The 27,164-nt window shown below is 46.8% G+C and overlaps 1 protein-coding gene across 1 annotated transcript in view; it reads right to left on the reverse strand.

The window, feature by feature from the left end:
* IFNLR1 (interferon lambda receptor 1) overlaps window positions 1-27,164 on the reverse strand; it is a 425,551-nt gene that overhangs the window by 272,757 nt on the left and 125,630 nt on the right. Inside the window, exon 2 of the mRNA XM_069622685.1 lies at window positions 3,810-3,927. Within this exon, the coding sequence (XP_069478786.1) occupies window positions 3,810-3,927 (118 nt within the window). The remainder of the gene's footprint in view (window positions 1-3,809; window positions 3,928-27,164) is intronic.

Raw genomic sequence — 27,164 nt, forward strand, 5'->3', positions numbered from 1 at the left:
GTATGGGGTTGCTGGTGGTACTCTCGTTCAGATTGGAATTGCCATTGTATTTCGGTGCTGGACTGCCCCTGGGCAGGACAAAGACTGATATGCAAATGGATATTTCCCATCTGTGAAAGGCACAGTGAGTAAAAGCAGTGGCTGCGAACTCTCAAGTGGTTAATAACCACTGAACAGGTTATCATGTCTGTTCTTGCGAGAGAGGGGCGCCCGCTACCTTTGTAAAACTATAAATCCCAGAGAAGGTCCTGAACATTTAGATGCACTAAGCCCGCACTCTCTGTGGAGAAAAACATTGGAGGAGGAACAAAGTGTATTGGGGAATCGTAGAATGGAATGCGGAACCCTTGATGGTTTGTAATATCCACAAGAAAAGGTTTCCTAATGAGGAAACCCGCATCCCCTGTACTCCCCAGACTTCTAATGTAAATTCAATTGTTTTTCCTTTTATAGAAATTGTATGAGAATGAATCATTGCCCCTGATGAAGAATGACATATACTCGAAACGCGTTGGGTCTGGTGCAACAAATTAAATAAAATTGTTTTGTAACCAAACTTATAAGTTGTCAAATAATATTTATGTTATTTTTGAAATGCACACTCTTTATAAGAGGTTAACCATTATCAAGTATATAAACTGTCTTGTCAAAGAGGATGGTCTAGCCAGTTCTCTCATCTCTGGAGATTCAACGAATTGACTATCCCCCACAAATACTCATTTAGGCCTAGGTCAATTAGGAAGTGTACAGGGGACGCAGGTTTCCTCATTAGGAAACCTTTTCTTGTTCATATTTTCCCAGCCTTGATACCAAGGCTGAGCACTTCTCCCCTTCACCTTAAATATTCAATAATTGAGTAATACAGATATCTTCAAATCTCTGACATCAACTGACTAAAACAGTTAATGGGTGTGCACTGTGTTTCCTTTTCCTATTTTGGTTTGTAATACCCAACAATCATGAGTGATAGTGCACCAATAATGGAAAAACACAGTCACTGCCACAGTCACTGCCTTGGAAAGAATTGGGGGCTAAGTAGGGAAACAGACACTCTTTCTCTGTGTAAACCTCTGTGGGCTGACGCCCTAGACTTCCATCCTCTCGAACGCTGGGGAAAAAAGGTAGCCACCTGGAAGGACATGTCTGTCTGGTGGGTCCTTGATTAAGGTGGCCGTGAAAGAGACCAGTCCTTTTCCCACCCACCCAAAAACACGATCCCAAAAACACTTTTTAGAGATGCTTGAGCCTTATCCAAAGACAAATAAATTTCAACATATTTGGAGATAACTTTCATGAATTTGTCACCAAGCAGATTTGTTCCTCCATCAAACCCAGACTGCCTGGAGCCTGCCCCCACCTTTTTAGTCAAAGGTGCCTCGCAATGTCATCCCTCAGGTCCGGAGAACTCCAGACCAAAATTGCTCCTCAGGATTCGGAGCACATAGAGAAGAGGGAGCCAAGGGAGGACAACCAAGGAAAGGAGGGCTCTACCCAGGGATGCCAGGGGTAGCGGAAGCAGCATCACGCGACCCTTGACCTCTGATGACATCATAGGAAGAGATGACATTTGACCCCACCCCAAAGTGACATCACGGTAAGCGATGGAACACGACCTTTTACCCTTAACAAAACAGGAAGTGGCATCACATAGCATTGTTCCCAAGTACACTACAAAAAATATGGTTGCGGAATCACTATATTGTGATATACATTTCATAAAAGAATGGATCGACATATATATCTTGAATAGTGCGTATATGCTAATATTACCAAATTACTGTGAAGGCAAGCAGACATCCAAGGGCAAATGATGATGTGTTATTATACAGCACTTAAGCTAAAGCCCTTTATATAGAACTAATGTACATACAATATCACCCAACCTTTGTTGGTACTCATTTATCGACCTCAGAAAGATGAAAGGCTGAGTTGAGGTGTTTAAGAACAGACTAAATCAGTGACTCACCCCCTGAAATGTGACTGAAATAAAGTAAACCATTAATCAGTCTAGCAAGTATTGTATAGAATTCCACAAAGACAAATTATTTGTTATTCCTATTCTTTCTTATTTAGAGTCACTGCTGAAAGTGGTATACTTGTGGAACCCCCCTGTTTTTTTTTTTGAGAGGCCTGAACAAGAAAGCAAGCCACTCCAGAAACAAAGAGCCACATGGTGCTGACAACAGCCCATGAGCTTACATTTAAAAAATAAAAAATAAACCTTTATTTTTTTATTTTTTAGGGGTAGCAAGGGAGACAACGGGGTCGCAGTTGCGACCCCTGGGGACCCACACATGACGTCCCTGGCTCCACCCCCAAAGCGTTGATGCCCAACCCGCAGCTACGGGGACCCTCACTCATTGGGGTGGCATCGGAGCCGGTCCACAAAGGCCGCCAGAGCTTTAAGAGACTGAAACACCCTGTGTAAAGAAGGAAGTACAGAGCGAATAAAAGCAGCACATCTAACACATCAGCAAGTGCAGATACCATATGAGTATCATATCATGAACATTAGGGAAAAAAACACAGGCACGTCTCATTAACTTGCTGGCAGCAGCAAAGCCCAGGGTCGCATTATTTATTTATTTATGTATTATTAGATTTGTATTGCGTACCCAACCTCAGGCATCTGGCCGCATAAATGGATGTGCCCTACGCCTTGTTGATATGTAAAGACTGTTAATGAGGATCGGATGCACCTGGGTCACGTTGGCCACGTTACAAGGTGCTTTCCTTTCTTTGTTCCCTTATTCATTCAAATGTATTCTTTGCTGCTGGCAGTACAGTAAAGAGGTTAAATGCTAAATCGCAGACTCTGTGCCTTGACCTTAAACATCCAACCACACATAACCAATATTTCTACATATGGCCAGGAAGGTGACCGCCAAAGTGTGCACTTGCATGCACTGCTGTCCGCTCCATGTCATTTTCATGGTCTGCAACCTGAAGTGCAAATAATGCATGCAAATCTGGGACCCGGATTTGCATGCCTTGTGCACACCAGAGTAAAAGCCTCCCGCCATGTGCACATGGCTGGATGCAGTCCACCCGGGTCTCTAAGCAATCTGCCAGCTTTTAGCGCCATAGGAATCCAATGCATTTACGCCAGCATTAAAAAAATAAAAAAATAAAAGTCCACGGCGCACTAAATGCCTTCTTATTTTGGCAGCTTGAGCGAATTGTGTGGAATGAACAGAAATGGTATCACGTGCCCTCACTCCATTCCCCACCCACCCAAAAACATTAAAACCCCCAGTGCTGAAATCCTTTAGGCATGGTTTTTACTCCTGTTTCAGCACGGTGGGGGACTTGGAGAAGAACCCCCATAGTGGGAAATACACGGGTACGTTTTCACACTAGTGAATTGGTGTTCGAGGGACTGCGGTCCAGAGCACGAAATGACTGGAGCAGGAGAAGAAGCAATTTCTCACACAAACACAAGCAAACAAATAAATCATTACATTTGAAAGGAGTTTGCATTTCATTGTGAAATTATAGTGAAAGTTGAAAGCCGAGTGCATCGAAACTGTGAATGAGAAAGTTTCTGTCTGTGGCTCTGTACGAAACTCTGAAATTAATCCATATTAATATATATATTGAGTACACAGAACACTTCTCTTTGAAAATAAATGGACCATTCGGCTGAAATGAGCAATAATGACCCAGTGTAATCTTGAATGTCTCCTCTACGTACCCATAACTTATCTTTCATCGGGATGAAATGTTGACAGCTCAGGTACCTGCTAGTGGCTGGATAAAAAAATAAAATAGGAATGTAACAGTCAATGTAACAAAAATATAAACATTACCTGCAATTTACGGAGTACCGAACCCCTTCAGGGTATCCCAATCCTGGAAGCCATTTAATAAACACTGTGAAATTCTTCGTGTGAAAAGTCACATTCCGGGGCGGCTCTTGCAATTGACCTGAGAAATAAAATGGGGGAAAAGGTCTGAAATTATTATTGTTTTTTTGGGGAACTTTCATGCAATCTGCGTTTCCCATGGAATGAATGCCTGCAATGATTGATTTATGTTTGGGGGTAAACTGTTGATACGCCATGCTCCCCTCGCCTGGAATCTGTGGCAAAGTCGCAGGCCTTAGAGTAGACGGGGAAAGAGGGGCCATGGTGAAAGGGGACCACCGCCTGCCCCACGAAGTAGACCATGGACGATGTACATGGTGGATTCCAGAGCTCCCAAGCCCATTTCTAGCCCCCACCCCACTGCACGTTTCTAGCCTTACTTGAGGACCCTGCCCTTGCCCAAGTATCCCATACTACTGTCAACAAATCCCGTTCAGCAATTCCCGATTCTTTGAAAAACAAGCTTCATGTCCAGAGAACTTTATGCTTGCCACTGGATCAAGGAATACTTTCCATGGCGGGTCCACTCCCAGGGAAGCCCATGACTCAAGGATGGCCCAAGATCAACCAATAGGTTGGCAAGAGGCAATGCTCATGGGCCTCACTCTTGCCCACTAACTACAGGTGTTACACAGATCTGAGACTGCAGTTTGGCCAGCACTTGCACACAGCAGTGTAAGCCTCCACCGTCTGTCCTGATCAACCAACCAGACCAGCCATTTTCTTAAAATGTCCTGAAGACTCGTGCCACGGATGCCTGCTAGTGCGTGCAACAAAACTAGATGTATCTGCGGGACTTAACGTGCTGTACTGAACAGCCAATCCCGGAGTATGTCACAACCAAAGACCCTGCTGAGGCTAACCAATATCAATTAGTTGTGCAACAGACAGGCCCACGTCACTATAAAAAGGGAGCAGAAAGTTACAGGTAGAGTGGGAGTCAGGAGTTGGAAGCAGAATGTGCGTGCTTTGGTGTGGCAGAGCAGCAGGTAAGGGGAGAAGGAGATATATGAACTAAGGAGAAGAGAAGGCAGGTGGTGGTAAGGGAAAGGTTAAGGAAAGGAGTTGTGGAGAGAATGAGGTGCAACAAAAAGGGGGACAAGAGGAAGTAGAAGGGAGAGCATCAAAAGGGGCAGAGGGGGTTGAGAATCTGAGGGAAGGCGAGGAGAAGGATTGAACATCAACATGCAGACCAAAGGAGATAAGGGCGAGAGAAGGGAGAAAAGGAAGGGCTGATTAGAAATTGGAGGAGTGAACACGAGTGTAGAGGTGGTGAAAGCCCACAATTGCAAAAGGTCAAGGAGAAAAAGAAGGGTGATGTTCAGAAGGAGGAAATGAAAGATACAAGTAGAACAGAAGAGGAGAGGAGGGAGGAAGGATCAGAGGAGAGAATGGGTTGGCCTGGAACTGGCCTGCTATGCAGACTGCTGAGCTGGTGGAGGTGGCTGAGTCAAAGCTGTCAACAGCAATCCAAGAAGGGGCATCCCTCAGCAATCCCACTGCCTCAGATGATCCTTGCAAGGATCTAAGTGAGGCAAGTGACCAGCCCCTCCTGTAAAGCCCTGCAGCGAAGCAAATCTACATGAAAGCTACCAGAGCAAAGCAAGAAGTGTGGGGCTCTTAAAACCTCAATGACTGAGCGACTCTCTGTACACTGCCAGGAAGGCCAAACTTAGCGGATGGAGGGACAGTGTAAGGACTACAGTCCTGAAGGAAAGATTTGATATGTTTGATCAGTGCTTCCTTATCTCAGCCACCACTTCTCACCTTCTCCCTTTGCTGCTGCTGTTGTAACATAGACCCATGCAAATTGACAACTAGCTTCCTGTTGTCCATTAATCCCCATGCCTGAAACAAATCCCAACCCCGTAACTTCATCATCCTGTGGAATAACACTAGACAGCTCCAATGTATAGTTGTTTCTATACAAGCCAAGCACGCCAGCACATGGCCTGTGTTCTAGATCCGGCCCCCATTTCGTTTCTTGAACACATCACTCTGCCAACATGCACAGGCATGTAGATACACCCGTGCACATGAAATAAATCGGTCTTTGTGTAAGGCAACCTACAAAAAGCAAAAAAAAAGGACATAGAACCGAACTTTGGCATGTCTAGATCAGCCACATGGAACAGTGAAACAAGCATCAAAATTAAAGGTTGTCCACATCATATCCTAGAGACTTTCACACCAAACAACAATAATGTCCTTGACGCTAGCAAACAGGACTTGAGGCTACTGTGAATAGACAATCTATCTCCAACACATGTTAGCACAGCAAGTAGAGCGCCCAATGCAGGTTCAGGTTCGAATCCCAGGAGGGCCGAGCTCGATAAATGAGCAGCACACACTGTGGGTAATAATAAGCAGTGCTCAGATACCTGAGGGTTTGTAGCGCTATATAAATGCTAAATTATTATTATTATGTAGCCAGAGTCAAGTGCATTTGGTACATTCACTGCAAGAAGACAAAGACAACTGAGGAAGAGCTATAAATAATCACTCTAATAGAACAACAACAAAGCCCAAAAGAGCACCCACCAAGTAGAAAGTGATGATTTAACGCTAAAAATCCTTGGATTGATAACACAGGTGTCACAGCGCCTGGTAACCTGCGGTGCCGGTTCCATCTCTGGGGCTGGTGGTGCTACACGGTGTGGCATTTAGGTTGGCCGCCACCCAGGGTCATCTTCCACCACGCACGTGGCATTCTCTACCACGGCTGTTCCCCAGTATGGAGGCCACTATGTCCTGCTCAGTACGAGGGCGTTGGGGGACCGCTGGTGCAGCTCCCTATATTCGCAGTTCACTATGCATGGTCCGTTGCCAGGGGCAAGGATGGCGCTACGACTGCGTCTCGTCTTGGCTACAGCGAATAAACGTGATGGTGCCAAGGACCACATTGTGACCCAACCCTCTCCAGAGCTGACTCTGCCAGTTGTGTGTGAATTCCTTGCTAATGTCCGATGCTTTTGTTACACTTCCTGTTTCTCCTGAGCCTGTCCTACTGCCATTTTGGAAGTCTTCCCTTTTTCTTGTGAGCATTGCTCAGTTTGTCTAACGAAAACCTGGTCCAGCTTGTCTCTCCTGGCTCTTACCACTCTCCTGCCACCCACATATAGTGCTTACACCGTCCTGGCAGTACGTAAATCATGGGTTGTTACCGGTTCTTGGAGTTAGGGATAGCTTCCATCTCTTATCGTCCGAGTTGTCTTGTACCCCAAGAAGTACGATGGGGTTGTACGGTGCTGCCTGCCTGCCAGACCAGACTGGATCCTGATGTCTTTTCAGCTAGGCCCAAAAAAGGTTTCAAAACCTGTTCCTTGTGCGATGTTTAAACTCGACTAAACTCAGGCGTTGAACTTTTTTCTCTGCATTGTATCTGAAAAATTGGTGTTGGATAGTTATTCTAATTAGTATACGAAATAAAATCGAAGGTACATGCCGGCGTACCTTCAGGCCCTGATCAACGAAAAGGGCCCCCTTAGGTGCCTAGGTCTAATAACACTGATCTGCTTAATGTTCCGAAATCTAACACTGTTAAGGCCAGTAAGACAGCTTTTTTTTGCATGCGGCTCCTAGAACTTGGAATTGATTACCCACCCGATCTCAGGGGCATTAAATCTACTGAAGTTTTCAAAAAGAAACTGAAGACTTGGCACCTTAACTAACTTTCCCATTCTCTAGCTTCTTAGTTGTAGTTCCGCCATTCTCTTGGTGTCTATGTGTTGTGTAGTGTGTGTCCTTTTGGCAACTTTAAGCCTTCGGGTCCATGGATAGCGCAGTACAAATTACTAAAAAAAAATGTAAAAAAAGAGCTCAGAAACAACATCACCCAAACATAGGAGCGCTGTAGATTCTTTGTAAGATCAGTCATGTGGTTATGAAAATATCAATCAATCCATGGTACTTTATTTCGGCTTCTATGACAAAGGTTTACATGGGGAAAAAAAAAAAAACACATATACAACTTGCAAACACCAGACACAAGCTAAATAATATACACATGTTTAAAATCTGGTATTAATAAAGTGCAAATAGTGCATAAATATAGAAACAAATAATCACATTTCTTAAAAGGCTTCTAAGCCATAAATGTTTGCCTGTTAAAAGCACACATTTAAAAGCTTACAGGCAATTTCCAAATACTACATGCCATGCAAATTCTGCAGATGAAAGGTTAACACAGTACTAATAGTGCGTGTAAATTGTGAGAAACCTCAGGGTGTCTTCACATCTACTCCCCTTTGGTCCTCCTCTCAGGTGGCCAAGGAAATGTCATCGCTCTTGGATCCAGACCCTAGGGGTGGAGCAGTGAGGGAGGATCACCTGGGTGGAGGGTCCTTGGGAACTGAGACGAGATGTTCTCAGGTGCGACGCAGTATTCTGCATTTCCCTTTTAGGGAGAACCCTGTATCACTGAGGCAGTTGTGGGGGTATTGCTATACCTGTCCAACTGACCACGGATGTGCCCAGACATACTATCATTCTAAAAGCATCAGAAAGAGGGAGAAGAAGGAGAAAAGAAGAAGAAAAGAAGAAGAAGAAAAGAGAAGAGGAAGAAGAGGAAGTAGAAGAAGAAGAAGAGGAAGAAGAAGAAGACCTGGTATCCCTCGTTCTCCATTGTAGATCAACCTAATCCTCCCCAAACCTTTATAGGTTATTGTAAGCCAGTTTCCCTCATTTTTTAATCGGACAGTACTGAAACGAGGAAGAAGCAGCTAGGAGTAGTGAACACTAGTAACCTAGTTTACCACTCTAGTACTGAAATGAGCAAGAGGTGACAGAGTAATGAACACTAAAAATACATTTTACCACTGTAGTACTGGGAGGAGGAAGATGCCTGCAGAGGACTGTGAGGGTCAGGCATGTCCCTTAAATTATGGCCAGGCAATCCCATTAAGATTGCACACCTGCAACTTATCAAGGGGTTGCATGTGTAAACATGGGGAACCAGAGAACAGCACAGCTGTCCGGGTCCCTGTAGAGACAATAGAGTTGCCAGCGTATGCAGAGCTGAAGCTGGCGGGTGAACGGGACTCGCAGAAGATGGTCGTTGACCGTAGAATGAGGAGGAAGCCACGGGAGCCACCGGGAAAGACGCTGAGGACCGGTGAGTGTCAGGGAGAGCCACACAAGACCGCGGTGCTACTGGCTGCGGATAAGTACTTCAGTAACAAATGAAACGAAAACTTGAAACTAACTTGAATGATGTATCTGCGATACCAAACTAAATGAAAACTTGCAACTAAGCTGCATTATGCATATTAAATACCGAACAGAATTAAAACTCGAAACAAAGTCGAATTATACATGTTGAATATCGAACTGAAGGAAAACCTGAATTTAAGCACATTGAATACTCAATTGAACACAACTTTATGGGCAAAGCAAATGGCAGATGAAAGCCAGAGGGAAAGTAGCCATGTGAAAGACACATAAGGAAAAGAGCGCAAGTGTGTAAGAGTGCTATATGAAGTGTGGCAAGGCCAAAGACTGGCAAGAGGTGTGTGACACATGGTGGAAAAGCCAAGGGGCTAAATAGGAGAAGCCATAGGCATGTAAGCCTGCACATAAAGCCAAGAGGCCAACAAAGAGGAGCTAAGTGAATGTGACTTTGAACACAGGTGCAAGTGCAGAAGAACATGTGTGGGCTGAGGAGCCTAGTGATCAGGGTTGGGTGACTTGTGATGGGTGGACTGTGTGGTTTGACAACTGTGCCTAGATCAGTGAGCCCCAATTTGTGAAAACTAAAAGAGATTGTGAAACAAGCCCTGAGTGGTATTGAACCGTTTTGAAAAGACTAAAACAAATACCAGTTGCTACGTTGAAGTCTTGGGAAGGGAACCCTGAAACTTGATCAACTGAAAATGCTGTCTGGAGGACGGAGCCTCAAGACCATTTCCTTTTGAACTATGTTGCTTTGAACTTGGGGCAGGGGACCCTAAGCTTTTCGTTTGAACTGTGTTATATTGAACTTGGGGAAGGGAACCCTGAGAATTGTGCATGAGTATATTGTCTGAACTTGGAAACGTAATCGTGAGACCTTTATGGAACCTCCTTTAACCTGGGGACAGGGAGCTGAGAAGGAAAGCTAAGAGCTGGAAGAAGCTCAGAACTTTGTGTTGATCACCATTTCTTTCATTATTGACATCCCTAAACATTGTTAGCTTTAGTTGTGAGGGCAGGCATAGAATTTGGACACAGGCAAACTTTTAAGTTGAACTCTTCGACTCAAACTTTCCTTAGTTTCATTCAGGTAGGGATATCCCACCTTAGCATAGGGCATGTTAGGCCTTCAACTATACCGACATTTGAGTTACTACATTACTACTGTTTGAACTCTGAATCTGTTGTCTGTGTTTTCGTACATGATGCCGTCACAAAATATATGGCATATATATCACAATTTAAATAACTTCTACACTTAAAAAGATTTTTTAAAAGAGAACATGAATTTGAAACTTAATCAAAATGAAAATACTGAATGATATGCCAGTTCTTCAAAACTGATATTAATAAAATGCCAAGAGTACGTGTCTATAATAACAAGTGGTCACAGTTCAAGAAGTCTCCAAACAAGATTTCTGATATTAACTGCTCATATATAAAAAATCCACCATCAATACACGAGCAAAGCCCTTATTTCTAAGAAAATGACTAAGAGTGGTTGCTCTGATGTGGGTTTATGACGGGCAAAACATAACAAAATGAAGCAAATCTTCAGTAGCAGCACCACATAAAGGGCATGAGTTATCAGCGGTTGTGCCCGACCACCTGGACACACCCGCGCTAAAAAGTAAGCATCTCACTTGGTTTATAATTGATCTTTCGTAAATGTGGAGCGACCAGGTTAACTACTGCTGGATAGTAGATCCCTACATACCTGTGATTGCTAGATTTTGCCAATTCTGAGGCTTCTCGTGCAGCTTGGTAATGAAATTGGAGTTGTTTTCTATGACGTTGTTAGGAGATGGTTGGGCATAAAGTGATGTAGTGCATTTTTGGTAAAAATATTTTTTTTACGTATTTAAACCAGGGTATGGTTAGTGCAGATCTATTCTCGAACAATGCACTGATTAATAATTGGGTCAAAGTTGCTTGTGGAGTACTCCAAATTCTTAACCAGTGCAAGACAGGTTGCAACCATAGGTAATCCGCAATAAAGTTAACCCGAGGTACTTCATGCACCGCGCAGATTGTGGGAGGCTTAGGATTTTTTAAAAGTTTTATGTTTTTATTATTTATTTAGGTATTTATAAAATCGAAACCCCAAGGCGAAGCCCCATAATTCTCCACTGATAGAGTTTTTTATTGTACATTTCAAGCATCATGTTCATAAGCTGTGCCCTATACCTTCCAGAGAAGCAAAAGACCCCACCAATTGCCTGTTTGATTTTAGTGTTTAGTTATCCAGATGGGTTGCACCTGATCAGGTGCTGTTATAACGAATGCCCAAATAATCAAACTCCTGCACCACAGCTTTGGTAGAAGCATTACACCTCAATATCGGGGTTTTAGTTCTCTGCCCTGGTTGGCGACAGGCGAGAACCACAGATTTTTGATGCATTGGCCTCCAGGTCTAGTTTATTTAGGAAATAGGTAAATTCATTACCAAGGATCTGGAGTGCCGTAGGTGTTTGTGCAATCAAGACTGCGTCCGAAGCGAAGGGCAGATGAAGAGAAGGGCAATTCCTGTTTAGACCTATTCGGACCGGGAGGACCCACGGACCGAGCCCCTTCTCAGACAGCAGTTAAGCATGCACCACCATGTAATTTCTCCCCCTGTCCCCACAGGCCATCCCCACCATCATTAGGCAATGCCAATGTCAACTTCTCCGGTGCTGGGGTGAGGACAGGTGCTCCGTAGCACAGTAAGTTGCACATTTGTAAAAGTTGTATTTTTGCACTGCAGCGTTTGTGTACCCGCTCCGCCCTCTCTCCCTTCCACTGCACTCCCATTGGTTGTGTGGCCCTTTAAATCGGCCACCCATGGCACCCCCCTGCCATGGCAGGCCCTTCGGCCAAGGACCAGAGGCTAAGGACAGCTCCAATGGTGTCTGCCGGTGCCCGCTGTGGTAGCACCTAGCCTGCACCCGTAGACTTGCTGCGACTGATCAGGTAAGTCGAATCTGGGTATGTTGTATTGTGCTGTGCTCAAAAACTTAGCCTTTTTTTCCCCCCTTTTGGGAAAGTCGTGTGTGTGTGGGGTGTGGGTGGTGTGTGTGGTGTGTGTGGTGTGTGGTGTGTGTGTGTGTGTATATATATATATATATATATATATATATATATATATATATAAATAAAGGGATTTGCGATTCGGCTGCCCACCCCCCGCCCCTACCAAATTCATGACAAGAAACAAAGCCAGGAAACACTGGACGAATTCCCAATGGACCAATGATTGATAAGTACATTGAGAGGTATCTCCTCAGCCAGCCATACAGAAAAGGTGTGGTACAGATCTATCCCGGTGTGGAAGAAGAGCCACAGACCATGGTCAGAGAGACCTATATGGACAGCCTGGAGGAAGCACCAAGAATCCATGTTGCTGACGTCGTGAGAGACACCACAACATAGCAACATTAGACATGAAGCACACGTGCCATCCACACTTTGCGACACAAACACTCAAATACAGGAAGAACACGAGCGTACAGTTCTATAGTTAGAGGACAGACATATACATACTGTCATTTGCTTTTATTATCTTGCCATTAGCCAAACGCAGCAATGCAGAACTGCAAGGCACAAGAGATCCTGAGCAAAGCTGAAATGCGAATAACGCTATGGAACTGCAGGAGGCCCTATGTGACCTGACAGAGCCAAGTGTGACTAATCTATGGGGAATATAGTATAACGTGGACATTGTAGAAACCACATTACAATGGTTGTAGGAAAAGTACAGAAGGCCTCAGGCCACAGAGCAGGAGACTAGCCAAGCTGTTTCCAGACTGCACAGGGAGCAAGATGTGTGAGACGAGGCCCGCAGGCAAGGTCAAGAGATTTAGATGACATTCCAATCCCCAGATGACAAGGGACCAGCAGCAGAAAATGCTAATACATCCTCAAACTTCAGAGCTGCAAAGCTCAAATCCGTGGTCTCGGAACACGTGATATGGCTGAAGCAGAAAATGGACAGGAGAGCTGATCTCAGACAGCCAGACACGGATTGCAACCAGTATGAAACAAGTATTGCCCTGGACTGGAGAGCATTCTCATAAGGCAAAAGTGGTACACACAAGTTACAATACAGACACATAATCGTTCTCATTACCTTGAAATGGTACACAAGGTGCTGAGAACCATCTCCGGTCCCAGGGTTGGGGACGTCAGCTCTAGCCAATCCTAGGGGTGGGTAGCAACGGGCCAGAACCAATTGTAAGTCCACAGCACTGCATCAATGTAATAGTTGTAGCCACCTGACATGCAAGGGTCAGTAGAATAATATCTATAATGTCCTACGTAGATGGTAGAATACTCAATACCAAATCCCCCGGGCCGATAGGTTTGCTGGAGAAGGGCCCAAGTTGTGACGAAATGCTGACGCCATTCGAGAGTAAAACTGGCCTGCGAGCCAAGGAAGAGCGAGATGTGCATGAATCTTTATCAGTTCCTGTGCTGGTCCCTGTTGATTTTGTTTGTAATAAACCGCAGTTGAACTTGCTGTTAACTGAGTCCTCCGTGTATTCTGGGGGAGTGTGTTGGGCACTCCAACTCCTCGGACCTGGGAGTTCCTCCCAACATGTTGTATTGTGCCGTGCTAGAAAACTTAACTTTTTTCCCCCTGTAAGAAAGTCGAATCAGGGTGTGGTGTATTGTGCTGTGCTAAAAAACATAGCCTTTTCTCCCCTTTTGGGAAAGTCGAATCTGTGTGTGCTGTATTGTGCTGTGCTCAAATACTTAGCCCCCAACTTGGAATGCACAACTCATGCACTACCTTGCTTCTCGAGCCGCATGCGCTCCCATGCATCGTAGGCCCCGGCATTGTGTTCCGTTCCCCCCTCCTGCGTTTCCATTCCTTCTTCTCACATCTCAGCCCTTCCCTCTTCGATCTATTGTGTACTATTCTGACACTGTCTAATGCTCCACTGTTTTTCTGGCATTACTTTGCATTGCATGTATTCTTATTCTAGGTTCCTGTTATGTTCTGTGCCCTGTTGACTGTATTGACTTAGTGTTTTCTCTCTACGGTTCTTTATATTGTGTTGCTATCCACGGTTTGTGGCATCACATTGCAATTGCCTGCATTCTTCACTTCTAGGTTATCTGCTGACCTCTGCGTTTTCCTTTTGGTCCTGTATTGCATCTGCATTCTCTACTTCTAGGCTCCCTGTTATGCTCTTTTCTTTCTGATGGTTCTGTACTGCATCTGATTTGTAGGTATGTTGTTCTTGTTCTTTGTTGTGCCTCCCTATTGCCCTGTCCTCCCTGCACAGCCTCCCCTCCCCCTACCCTGCCTGGGCTCTTCTCTCCCTACCCCACCTCTTTCTACCCGGCACCACATATGGTGCTCTCTTTTTCACCTATCTTTTCAAACTGCTTTTCTTTCGACTATCCTATCCCTCTCACAAAGTCGGGCAGGTAGAAGCTCAAAATGGACATCCTGGTCTCCAACCCAGGCCTCCCTATCGCCAATACCTATACCAGTGCTTCCTCCAGACAGACCCTTACCGGCATACTCTTTGTTATTCTCTCTCCAGGCCTAGGGACCCCCCCCATATGGTCTCAGTTCGCTCTCCATTTTCCTCTTCTCCCATTAATGGTGGCACCCGGTGTTAGGCCCTCCTGTCCTCCTTCCGCGCCTCTAAGACCAACATTAATGTTTACTTAAATAGCACCGTCTTGGTCCAGGGCCCTTAGGCCAATCTCTCCTCTTTAATAAATGCTTCCCGCACATGATCAACTCCCTTTCCTCTTCTGCTATCCCTTCTTACCCCTCTCTGGCTCCTCGGCCGCCTCCTTCCTCTGCCACCTCTTCAGAAACCCTGCTGCCTCTCTGGCCACCCTGTTGCCTCCCTCCTCTGCCACCCCTCTGGCACTCTCTTCCCCCTCTCTGACTACCCTGCCTTCTCTTCCTTCCTCATCTGCCCATCCTCAGGCACCTCCAAAGCTTCTGCAGGGTGTACCTTTGGCATGTACCCCTCCCCGGAAGTCCTTCAAATGTGGCAACCTGCTCCACATCGCTACTCTCAACTCAAAATACTCCTCTAGCATCTGCAGTCTCCTGAAAAAGCTTGATTTGGATGTACTCGGTCTCACCGAGACTTGGTTCACGGCAAGCTCTGTCACGAGTTTCGATACTCTCCTTCCCGATGGCTACAAGATCCTCTCAGAAGCCAGAACTAACCGTACTGGTGGGGGTGTAGCCTTGATTTTCCCAGAGTGGATACCTGCTTCTATCATTCCAAGGCAGCACTACTCCTCCTTTGAATGCCTGGTCTGCAGGCTCTCTATCTCTCCTGGCCTCTCTCTCATTGTGCCACTATCTACAGGCCGCCTGGCCAGGTCTCCCTCTTCCTCTCTGAGTGGGCTGACCTCTCCTCCTCGCTTCTTGCCTCTACCTCTCAATTTCTCCTCCTCAGAGACTTGAACATCCACCTGGATGTTACCAGCCCTTCTTCAGGACTCTTTTGTAACCCCTGCGATTCTCTTTCTCTCCCTCTATTCTTCCCTCCCGACTCTCTCTGCAGGCCACACTGTGGATGTTCTGATCTCCTCAGATCTCCCCTTCACTAACCCTCTCACCATACCGCTCCCTTGGAGTGATCACTTTCTCCTTTCTTCCCACCTCTCTCTTTCTTCCCTGCAGGTCAAGCCGACTCCAGCACTTGCGCCTACCTTCTCGGTCATCCGACCCATGAGACGTGTGTCAGTTGAGGTTTTCGCTGCAACTGTCTCTCCTCCTCCTGCACCTTTGGCTGACTCACACCTGACACAGCGCTCTCTAACCTTCATCTCTCTATCTATAACACTCTGGGGATGTCCTTGCCCCGGACATGAGGATCCGCTTGAAGCCCAAATCCAAGTGCAACTCTTGGTACGATTCCAACCTCACCGCCAAGGGCAGCAGAGAGGAAGTGGAGGGCATTAGCGCATCCCCTGACAAACTGGCCTGCTGCCTGCTCCAAAGGCAGTACAGACTCTCTGTCCTCTCTAAGATGAGAGCCTACATCCAGGCCCACATCTCTGCGGCTTCTAACAACTCAGCCAAACTTTTCAAATTCTTTAAGGAGCTGGCCAATCCTGCTGCAGTATCTACCTCAGCTGTTCCCTCCCAGGCCTTGGTCTCCCATTTTACTACTAAAACTCAGGAAATCCTGTCCACCCTCTCTTCCTCTACCTCCTCTTTCTCCTCCTTTACCTCTCCTCCTCCTTTCTCCTGTCCACCCCTGATGATGTTTCTAGATCTCTGAAAGTCTCATCAAAGCAGGTTCTCCCCTGCTCATCCAGAACAATCAAGGACCACATCAACACCCTTGCTCCAGCGTTAGCCGATTTCTGCAATCACTCCTTTACCACTGGAACTATCGCTCCCCCATAAGCACTCTTTTGTGCACCCCCTTCTAAAGAAGCCCTCAGCTGATTCTTCCTATCCAGCTAACTATTGTCGATCTCCATCACTTCTTTCCTGGACACACTCTTGGAAAAGCTGGCCATCTCCCAGCTTAATCTACATACTGAATCTGTTGGTTGCCTCCATGACCACCAGTCTGGCTTCAAAGCTGCCAGAAGCACGGAAACTGCTACCCTGAACACCCGTGAAGACTTTCTCTCCAATCTTGAATCTAATCTCCCTTCTGTCCTAATCCTCCTTGATCTATCCTCTTCTTTTGATAACCATGACATCCTGCTCAATCATCTCCGTAACAACCTTTGTATTACTGATCAGGCCCTGGACTGGATGACCTCCTTTCTCACTGACCGACCCTCTCAGGTCTAACTTGGGTCTTTCCTCTCTTTTATCTCTCTCTCTCTACTTGTGGTGTTCCCCAAGGGTGTAGCCTCTCTCCCTGGCTCTTTACCCACTACCTGGCACCTCTTACCCACTGCATCACTACTTTCTGCTCCAATTTTCAATGTTATGCGGATGACACTCTCTTTCAGACTCCCCTCAGCCACCTCTACTTCTTCTCTCATACCAGACTGTCTTGCCGCAATTCAAGACCGGTGGTCCGACAATGATCTCTGCGTTCATGGCAATAAGACTGAGATCCTCCTCATTGGGACATCCGCTCCCTCCTTTCCTCTCTCTCTCTCTCTCTGGCTGCCCACTCTAGGACCTCTTTCTGCTCCTTCCTGTGAGGCTAAGAATCTTGGTGTCATCTTCGACTCCATCCTATCCTTTTCTTCTCACATCTCTGATGTCTCTAAGAAGTAAAACTATCAGCTGTACCTCTTCAGACATATTCTTCCTTTCCTCACTTTCCCTCAGAAGCTCACTGTCTCCAGAGCTCTGGTCCTCTCTAGGCTGGACTATTGCAACAGACTCTTTCTAAACCTTCCTGCCTCTACTCTTCGGCATTTACAACTTATCCAGAACAGGACTTTGAGACTTGCTTGACCTCAAGCCCAGGGACTGCATCTCTGCAGCTCTGACATCTCTTCACTGCCCCCCCGTGGCTGCAAGGATCAACTTCAAGACACTATGCATTATCCACAAGACTTTCTGGGGTCCAGGACCACTCTACCTCCAACTTTCTCTTCCAAAACATCTTCCTTCTTGAGCTCTCTGCTCATCCACCTCCAACTCACTGAGGGTCAGACACTTCTCCAAGCAAAGAGATGGGGGCAGGTCTATCTCCTCGGCTGGGGCCTCCCTCTGGAACAGCCCCACTGCCTCTCTCCCACTTGAGCAGCACCACCTCTGGTTCTGGAAGCAACCCAAGACCTTCCTTTTTGCTTCCGCTTTCTCTCTTCCTCTGCCCTGCTGATGCGCACTGGTCACCTGGTCACCCTCTGAACTCCAGCCCAGTCCCCTGCACTTAAAGGTCTGTATCTGCAAACCTACAGTCCCCCTCTCTGCATTTATGAGCCAGCTGCTGGCTGCACTTGTGAGTTAACTGCACTTCCCCGTCCCCCTCTGCCTTGGCACTTCTCACCTCCCTCTTCCCTACACTTGCACAATCGTAATGACACAAGGCTTAGTAAGATCGCTATTTTGTCCTCCCTTTGTTTCCCCCTCCTTGTCTTGTCATGCCTAGAAACACTTGTGTACCGGTGCCTTATAAATTCCATATCATATCATATCATGTCTCCAATTTTTGAGGCATCAGTCCCCAATTCTATTAAAGCCTTTTGAAGGTAACGCATAAGCAAAAGAGCAGGGGTGATAATACACACCTCTGTCTTACTCCAGTGGCAATGGGGAAATATGGAGTCCAATGTGCCACCCTTCCACTTTTGACACAGTACTTTATACTCTTTTGAATATTCTCCAGTACCACTATTAGATCCAAAGGGCTATTGCCTTGTATTAGTTTGGTCCACAACTTAGACCTATTTACCTATTGACTTCGTCAAAAGCAGTCGACTGGTCCATATATGCTAGGAATATCACTTCATGACTAACGAGCACAGAATAAGCCGTTAAATATAAATTCATTACCTGTTCATGTGTCCCAAGCCCTGCTCTAAACCCCAGTTGTATTTCAGTGAGGACATTGTTTTGTTCCACCAAATACTCAATTTCCCCCAACAAAGCTCTTCCAAAATGTTTAGATTATCGAAGAGTGATATTGACCTGTAGGCCACTGGATTAGCCCACTTTCCTTTAAAAAAAATAGGGTACATAAAACATCTGATAAAGGGGGCAATGTGATCTTAGAGGTTATGGAATGGTTGAAAATAGAATCTCTGTCACAATGGAGTAATTTTAAATTATAGAAGTCTGTGAAGGATTGAGCGAAATAAACTGTAATGAGCATTGGTGAGATGATAGCATGCTGGTATGAAGAAGGGATGTGAGTTTTTATAAGCAGTTCCTTACTGTTAAGTGCCCATCTCTCCAATGTCTTTACAGGTTACCAAAGATTAATATGCCAGGAGCACTAGGGGGTCTTCTTAATGAGATACCCATCAAGAAACTCATTAAATATAAAAAACAATTTTGCAGAAAACAATGAGGAAGAAAAATGCAGATATATGTAAATGAATATTTTAAAGAATGTTGATTGTATTTATTTATTTTGTTGATGGAAAAGGTAATTGTAAGTGAACTCAAATGTAAGGGGAAGTACATTGAACTGAGAAAGACTACGGTGCAGATTTCTTGCCACATCTCAATCCACAAAGGGCATCTGAATGAGTGCATCTTCAGTAGACAGATGGGAATAGATTCCATTCCCCTGTTTACTCACAGTGCAATGTCACTCACAGTGCAATGCTATTAAAGATTTATTGAACTAACCTCCTTTGAGAACAGAGTACAATGTCGCATTTCCAAAACTGGACCACTTACATTTACACTTGCATGTAAGCACTCCTTTCTGAACAATTTGTATTATTTTTATGCATATGTGTAAATCCAGAAAAGTAAATTCAGGCAGACCCAGTTTTAACACTGTTTTACATCCAATCCCAAAAACATTTGCGAATGCAACACAAAATGGCTGTGCACTGTGGATGACATTTACATGAAACTCAATGGATTCTGGGGGTTCAAAAACCAACATGAATTCAATACAGAGTCCAGCCTCTCCACCCACATTGAAATCAATGCAGGTGGAAGTTCATGTGCGCCTCCTGCAAGTAGCAGATGTGGGTGGCAGATGCGATACTTGTGCTCCACAACCCACCTTAGAAAATGCATGAACGTCACATGTGTTGTAATTAACTGGCAGAGGCCATACCCCATCAGTAAATAATATGTGCAAACACCAACATGCACATTAATGTAATTATATGACTATTAAGCACATCAATGGCATGAAAATTGCAAACAATGTTCTTGACATATGGTCAGAGAGCATTTTATGACGTGACAAATTATTGATCAAAATGATGGATATTTGCCATAACATTATCAGGGTAATTCATGGAATAAATGTGTGCCGAAAAGTGGAGCGCAAGCGTGAAAAAAGCCATGCACGCAGCGGTTCATCGATTTAAGGAATGCGCTGCGCGTGTCAACCCTGGTAGGCGCGCCAAATCCGTGGGTGGCGCCGGCGGGCGCACACTTCACCAAACACTGTGCGTGATGCGCACAGGGAAAGCGCACAATGTGTAGCGCACACAAGAAAAGTGGGCGTAACATGGGGCGTAACACACAGAATGGGGATCAACGTGTGAAAATGTGGGCGTTACGGGGGAAGTACGGGAGGTAAATGCTCGCAACGCCCACACGCGCGCTAACAACACGTATTCACGGAATCGAACAGGGGAACCCTCTGCGCCAAAAAAGACACGCTAATCCGGAAACATGTATGCCAGCAGGAAGCAGGTGTAAGCAGCCCTGCGCAGCATAAAAGTGCCCGCAAACAACAAACAAGTTCATACGCTACGATGAATATACCATTTCTCGCAGCCGTGGTCGTGGGACACCGCAGGAGGAGGAGGATACCCAGGACCAGCCTTTTTGGGATGCCTGATGACCAGGTGTATGGGCGATACAGGTTTCCACCACTAATAATCCTAGAACTGATCAGGGAGTGGGAGGATGACCTCACATCACCCACCCTGTGTTCCAAAGCACTGAGCTCCTTGGAAAAGGTGCTCAATGTACTGCACTTCTTAGCTACTGTGGGTCATTTCAGTGGACAAGTGCCATAGTTGGGGGTTTCTCACAGGCCACGCAGTCACGCTGCCTACACCAGGTGCTGGCGATCATGACTGCACACCCCTCAGTCCGCAGGCACATATACATACCCAGAACACATGCAGAAAGGCATGCTGTCGTCCAGGACTTTTACAGGGTGCTACACTTCCAAGTGCTCAGTGCCATTGATTGCACCCATGTGGCTCTCCGTCCTCCCAGGGCCACTGAGCACATCTATCGAAACCGCAAGCACTGGCATTCCATCAACGTGCAGGTTGTATATGATGCCAAGGGAATCCTGACCTTAGTATATGCCAACTATCCAGGTTCCAGCCATGATAGTTTCATATTCCGAATGTCACCCCTAAACCGGGACCTGGAAGCTGGGAGGCATGGCGACACATGGCTAATTGGTGAGTATAAATGCCTCTGCACATGCATGCATGTCAGACACTGAGAAATGGGAAAACCCAACTATTGACAACCATTATAACCTCCCCGGGGGACAGTGCCTACCCTCTGAGCACCTACATGATGGTGCCAATACGGAACCCCACCACACCACCCGAGGTAAGATACAACACAGCCCATATTGCAACCCGGGGCATAGTGGAGCACACATTCGAAGTGCTGAAGTCATGCTTTTGCTCCTTTAACTGCTCTGGTGGGCAGCTGCTATAAGCGCCCCAATATAGTGTGCAGGATCATAGTGGCAGCATGGGTCCTGCACAACGCTGCAACCCGGCGGGGCGTGCCGGTGGACATGGTGGTGCCCCCAATTCCCCAACCTCATGCACGGCTGCTGCGCATGGGAAGTGAAAGGGCACGTGGTGAGGCAGCCCGTAACCAGCTTGTGGCAAATTTCTTTACCTAAAATCCCACCCCTGCGGAGTGCACACCGGCCTGGCACATACCAGCTGACAATTTATGATGATGACAAAAGGGACAGTCAACTGTCACAACCATACCACCCTGAGATTGTTTACCTGGAAGTGCTACATTGTGTGCATCCCTAGCTACTTAAACACACCTAATGCTGTGTCAGCAAAAGGCACACATTCATGCAGCATGAAGGACTACCCCCTTGAAAAATACTACATCCAAATAGTGGCATGTCACCCAACACCTCCCTAACCCCATCTCAGCTACGCAACACACCATGGCATGGCATGCAATGTGAAAGCAACCAAATGAATGCACAACACATGACACAAGTGTCACAAAGTGCACCGTCCCAAATGGAAACAGGCCAGAGACAATTTCCTCTCACTAATGAAAAAAAACAGCACACATGAACAAATACTTACCAGCAAGACAAAACATCAGTACAGGATCCAATAGTGGCAACATATGACAGTAAATAATGAAAGTAGTGCAAGTGTCACAACCTGACAAAGGCAGCGCATCGACCCCTTCCAACCGCAGTGTGTAGCTGGTAGCCAAATGTACTGCATACAACATGAACTGCATCTGCAATGGAGACAGGCTTGTCAAGACATGAAGAAGTAACATGTATATATGCAAAAATTCCTGTATCTAAAACCACATACAAATCCACCATGCAGTGGAGAAATGAACACCAATCCCCACTAGGGATGTATACACAGTTTGGACTACAGACTGCCCACACAACTTATGGGAGCCCAATGCCTCTGTGCAAGTTACTGTCACTTGGTCATACCCTTTGCGAGCCCATGGAAAGGGGAAGCAGGAGGGGCGTGTGTGTCTGGAACCCAAGTTTCTAACCCAAAGACAGGACAAGCCTGCAAGTGCCCAGCTGGAATACACAGTGGATGCCTACGGGAGCCACACAAAGCAACCCACTGTAACATGAATTCACAATCTGAAAGAAAATGGTTATGAACAAAAAAGTAAAAGCACATTAAATAAAGGAAAAGAAAAAGTAAATGTACAGTAAACCAAATAAATAAAATAATAAAAGAAAATTCAGAATACAATTTAACTAAAAAAAAAATCTATGAAAATAAAAATAAATTACAAATGAAAATAAAAATAATAAATAGAAAAAAGAAGATGAAAAATACATAACAAATGAATTAAATACTAATTTCATTTTGCAATTCGGAATGAAATATGAAAAAAACCAAAATATTTTTTTTTTAAAACAAAATAAAAAATGGCCATGTGTTGACCGGGGGGGCACCCAGGAGGGAGGAGGTACAGGGTGCACCCCAACACCCACATGCGTGGATGTTGAGACAAAAAACAAAAAAACCTCCATGGGCTCATGGCCTTCACGGCTACCCTACAGTTGGAGAACTGCCGTCGCTGTCATCACCCTCTGGTGGTAAATTAGAAGGTGGGCGTGATATGGGAGGCAGACCACGCAAAGCCCTGACATGCTCCTCCATGGCAGCAAGCATGCGGGTCTGCAAGGTTTGGTTCTGCAGGATGATGATGATACAGAGATCCCCATGCAGCACCTCACAGGTAGCATGCATTTCTGTCTGCAAGGCCTCGCGTGATGCCCGGCTCTCCTCACAGGTTGCCAGGAGCTCAGCTGAGAGTGTGCGTGTCAGCTGCTCTAGCTGCTGTTCTGACCTTGTACACTGGGATACCTCAAGTGCACCCAGAGTATCTCTGAGGGACCTGTGTTCTAACCTCAGGGCATCCCTGTGGGCCTGTGACTCTACAGATATGGCTGTGCGCAGAGTCTCTAGTCCAGCCCGTCGGTCCCTGTTGGACGCCAACATGTCCTCCCTGTGTGAGCGGCACATTGACTCTGTTGCCTGCTGCTGGAGCTCCACCAGCCTTTCAGGGGGGAGAATGGAAGTGGCCACCCTATCCATGACCTGAGCCATCATCTCACATGATGCCCCCTGTTGTGCTGCAATAGTATATATGGAGTTCTCACACACAGTATTGCCTGGTGGCGCATGGCCACCGCATTGTCGGGCACCACAACTGCTTGGGGCAAGGTGATGTGCACCTTGCTGTGCTGGCACTGCCTGAGGCTACAGGACTGCATTCCTCCTTTGCTCTGCTGGCCCAGGAACAGGAGCAAATATAGTGGAGTGTGACCCTGCATCCGTAGCCGCCACAGGCAGACTTTCCAACACTGAATGGCCCATAGCGGGGTCTACCCCCAGTGCAGGTGGGTTGGACAGAACAGCATACCTGCCAGAAACACTCACCTGCAACGGGACATGTGTCTCAATGTCAGATTCAGCACCTGAGTTCTGAGTTAGAGGTCTGTGGAAGTGTACCCAGTAACACCCGTGGACAGGATTGTCTGTAGGAGTAATGGATTTTCACCCACCACCACCCCACATCCTCCACTGGTGCCTGGTTGTGTCTGTGAGTACTCCTGCCTCTGCGCCATCTCCTCCTCCTCAACAGCATCTAGTGCGTCATCACCTACAAAAACATAAAATAAAAGTAATGAACACAGGCATGAGCAGCATAGCCCACACACATAGGCATCACGAGGTACACATCGAATACATAAATGACACATGTCACACATGACAATACCTCTGGCATGCATGCACTGGCAATGAAGTGGAAGGGGAGCCTAAAAGCAGCCACTGAGGACTCCAAGATGGGAAAGCAACACATGTGCTGCATGCTGCATGCTGCATAGCACCAGCATCACACATTAGCCTGTGAGTGGCATGGACAATCCACATACATGACACATGCCAGCACTCAGATGGCACGTAGCATAGCCATGGCAGATTTGACAAGGACACCCAGATGGTAGCAAATCAGTACTGTCACCCATCCATATGAAATGGACATCATGAAATAGAACATGCGAAAAAGTGTGACAAAACATGCATGTGCCACACGCTGTAACAAAGCCAGTGTTCACTAATGCAGTGATGGCAGGCACATGGATACATTAATGGTTGGTAATTTCGACATGACTGAAGACAATTGTCATGTTGAAAATTCAAACAGGGGCCCGTAGTGATTGTGTGCAGGCCATGTGTTGGTGCACATTACTCAATCAGCCTGATTGATGAAATCATTACCATAATAAGTAAACAAATGTGGGGCATTGTGGGGTGTAATCTATGTCTGAAGTATGTTACATTTGGGGCAGAACTGCACAAAAATGTGTGTTAAACATGCAAAGGATTTCATCAATCAGGCAGAATGAACAGGAAAACATTATGAACAATGTTGTGGCATGATGGCAGTTGAAGGGCAAGTGCAGTAATTAGGTGCAAATTGTCAAATGCGGTCAGAAGGGATACTGTAAAACCCAAACCCAAGGCCGGGGGATGGTTTGGAGGCACCACATGGGTGACCCATAGCAGTCATGACTACACAGCCTCACCTAGCACTCAATCAGAACACATCACCCAAACAACATACACATGGTTTGCACACACATGCATGGCCACTCACCGGACATTGCCTCAAGATCTGGTAGGACCCCCACACCTTGGATCTGATCCTCTGTGATGAAGCCTCCAGCGATAGACTCATGTTCTGTGAGTACTTCCTCCTCTGGTGGAGACCCACTGCCAGTCACCAGAGTAGAGGCATGATTGTAAGCCAGCTTGTTCTTTGCTCTGCATTTGAGGTCATTCCATCTCTTAGAGCAATCATCAGCTGTGCGCATCACAAATCCAAGGGAACTAATCTGGTCCGCGATGCACTGCCAGTGGGCCCTACGTTGAGCAATTGTAGTCTTGCACCCTGCAGTCACCAGCATTTTGCGGCCATGGGCCGATACGTAGCCCACAAGTGCGTCTAGTTCCACATCATTGAAACTACGCTTCCTTGACGTGCCGGAGAGGGGAGCTGTGTCTGGGGCCCCAGCCTGTACCGCAAGAGCACCCTTCTTCCTCTTGGGAGGTGGTGCAGACCCTGAGTGGCTTACGCCGCTCTGGTTGGTAGGGGCTGAAGCGCAGGTGGACTGGCCACTGGAAGTAGCCAAAGGTACGATGACCAAAGGTCTCACTGCAGGCATTGGCTGCTGGCTGATGTTGGCAGGACCAACCTCTGTGTGATGGACTTGGACCAACACTGTGCCGGCTTGGTGACTCGGAGCTGGGGTGGATTGAGCTGCAGCTGCCCCTGCAACCTCCTCACCCTGGCTACTTGGGGCAGCAGATGACATTGCTGCCCCAGATCCACGTGGCCTGGTGACAGCAACTTTCACCGCCACACGTGGCTTTGACTTGGTGACACAGAAGTCAGCCTGGGAGTCATTCTGTGCCAGTTGGGTTGACAATATGGGCCGGGTTAACAAGGCCTGAGCTGGGATGGTGTCAGCTGCATCTCCCCGACCCATTGGGTGGGGGCATAGGTGTCCCTGGTTGGTCCTCCACACACTGGCCTCTTGGGCCACCCTGCACATCCTGGCCATGTCCCCTACCATGGCCACCTCTTGGAGGTCGGCCACATTTGCCTCCCTTACCACATGGTCGCCTCCCAACCATGGCACTGATGTTCTTGTGCAAATGGGAGGTGCAGTAAACAATTGTCCTGGGCAATTGGGGTGAAAGGGGCAGGGTACTAGATGGAATACATACCCTAGTGCTCTAGCAAGGCCGTCTGTGACCCCTGGGGGAAGTCACGCAATGCTCAGGCACCCCAAAAACAAAATTTAACATGCACGCGACCCCTGGTAGCCCACGTGCATGGAATAAAGAACCTGCACTATGCTGTGGCACCCAGAAACACAAAAATAAGTGTATGCGTGGTACACGCAGGCTACAAAGACCTCTGAATGGGTACGCGACACACGGGAGCAACCACAGTTGAAAAATACGTGCGCGACTCACCGTCTGCCTGGAAAAAGAATGTGAAAAAGACACGCGTATGCGCGTTGGCAACACCCCCGCCAAAAGAATAATTGAACACTGTCTGAGTATGCAAGGAGTACGAACTGGAACCGTTGTGAAATAATCGCGTGTGAACTGACAAGAAGTACAAGAATCACCCGCTCGCTCTCCACAAAAAGCACGTACAAGAGAATGGCATCCTACGCGTACCTTTTAACCCAGCCCACACGTGCGACGTCACTTACGCGCTATGGGCCTTTCCTTCAATTACATGCAGTGACATCCGGACGTGCAGTTTTTGCACGTGTACAATCAACATGCACCCGTGTGGAGGGAAACGCCCGTGCCGTTATGTCATAGACGCGCATATGCGCTAAGAGCCTTTCCTCGAATTACACGCTGACGTGCAGCTTTTTCACGTGCCAAATCACTCCGTATCAAGCTGGCCACGCGACAACACACGGAAGACCACGCTCCTCCCCAGAAAGCCATTTTCCTGCCCCCCAGAGCCCCAAGCCCGCTCCCACCTGCCATCTGCTGCTGCCTGCTGGCCACATGCCCTGCTGTTTGGTGCCTGCACATCAGCCATCTGCAGAGGTCCAGTTGCTGTGACCACCCCTGCTGGAACAGAAGACTCCTGACTGAAGTTCCATCGCTCCACAGCCCAGCACCAGGACCCAGTTGCTCACCCACACCTGCCTCGGGGGTTGCCATGTTGGCGGAAACACCATCAGAGACCACTGGCAACCCCCAGCCAGAGAGCCAGAGGGCTACCAGCTT

The sequence above is a fragment of the Ambystoma mexicanum genome, chromosome 11, assembly GCF_040938575.1.
Source record: "Ambystoma mexicanum isolate Mex_15411 chromosome 11, UKY_AmexF1_1, whole genome shotgun sequence".
Lineage (NCBI taxonomy): Eukaryota > Metazoa > Chordata > Amphibia > Caudata > Ambystomatidae > Ambystoma > Ambystoma mexicanum.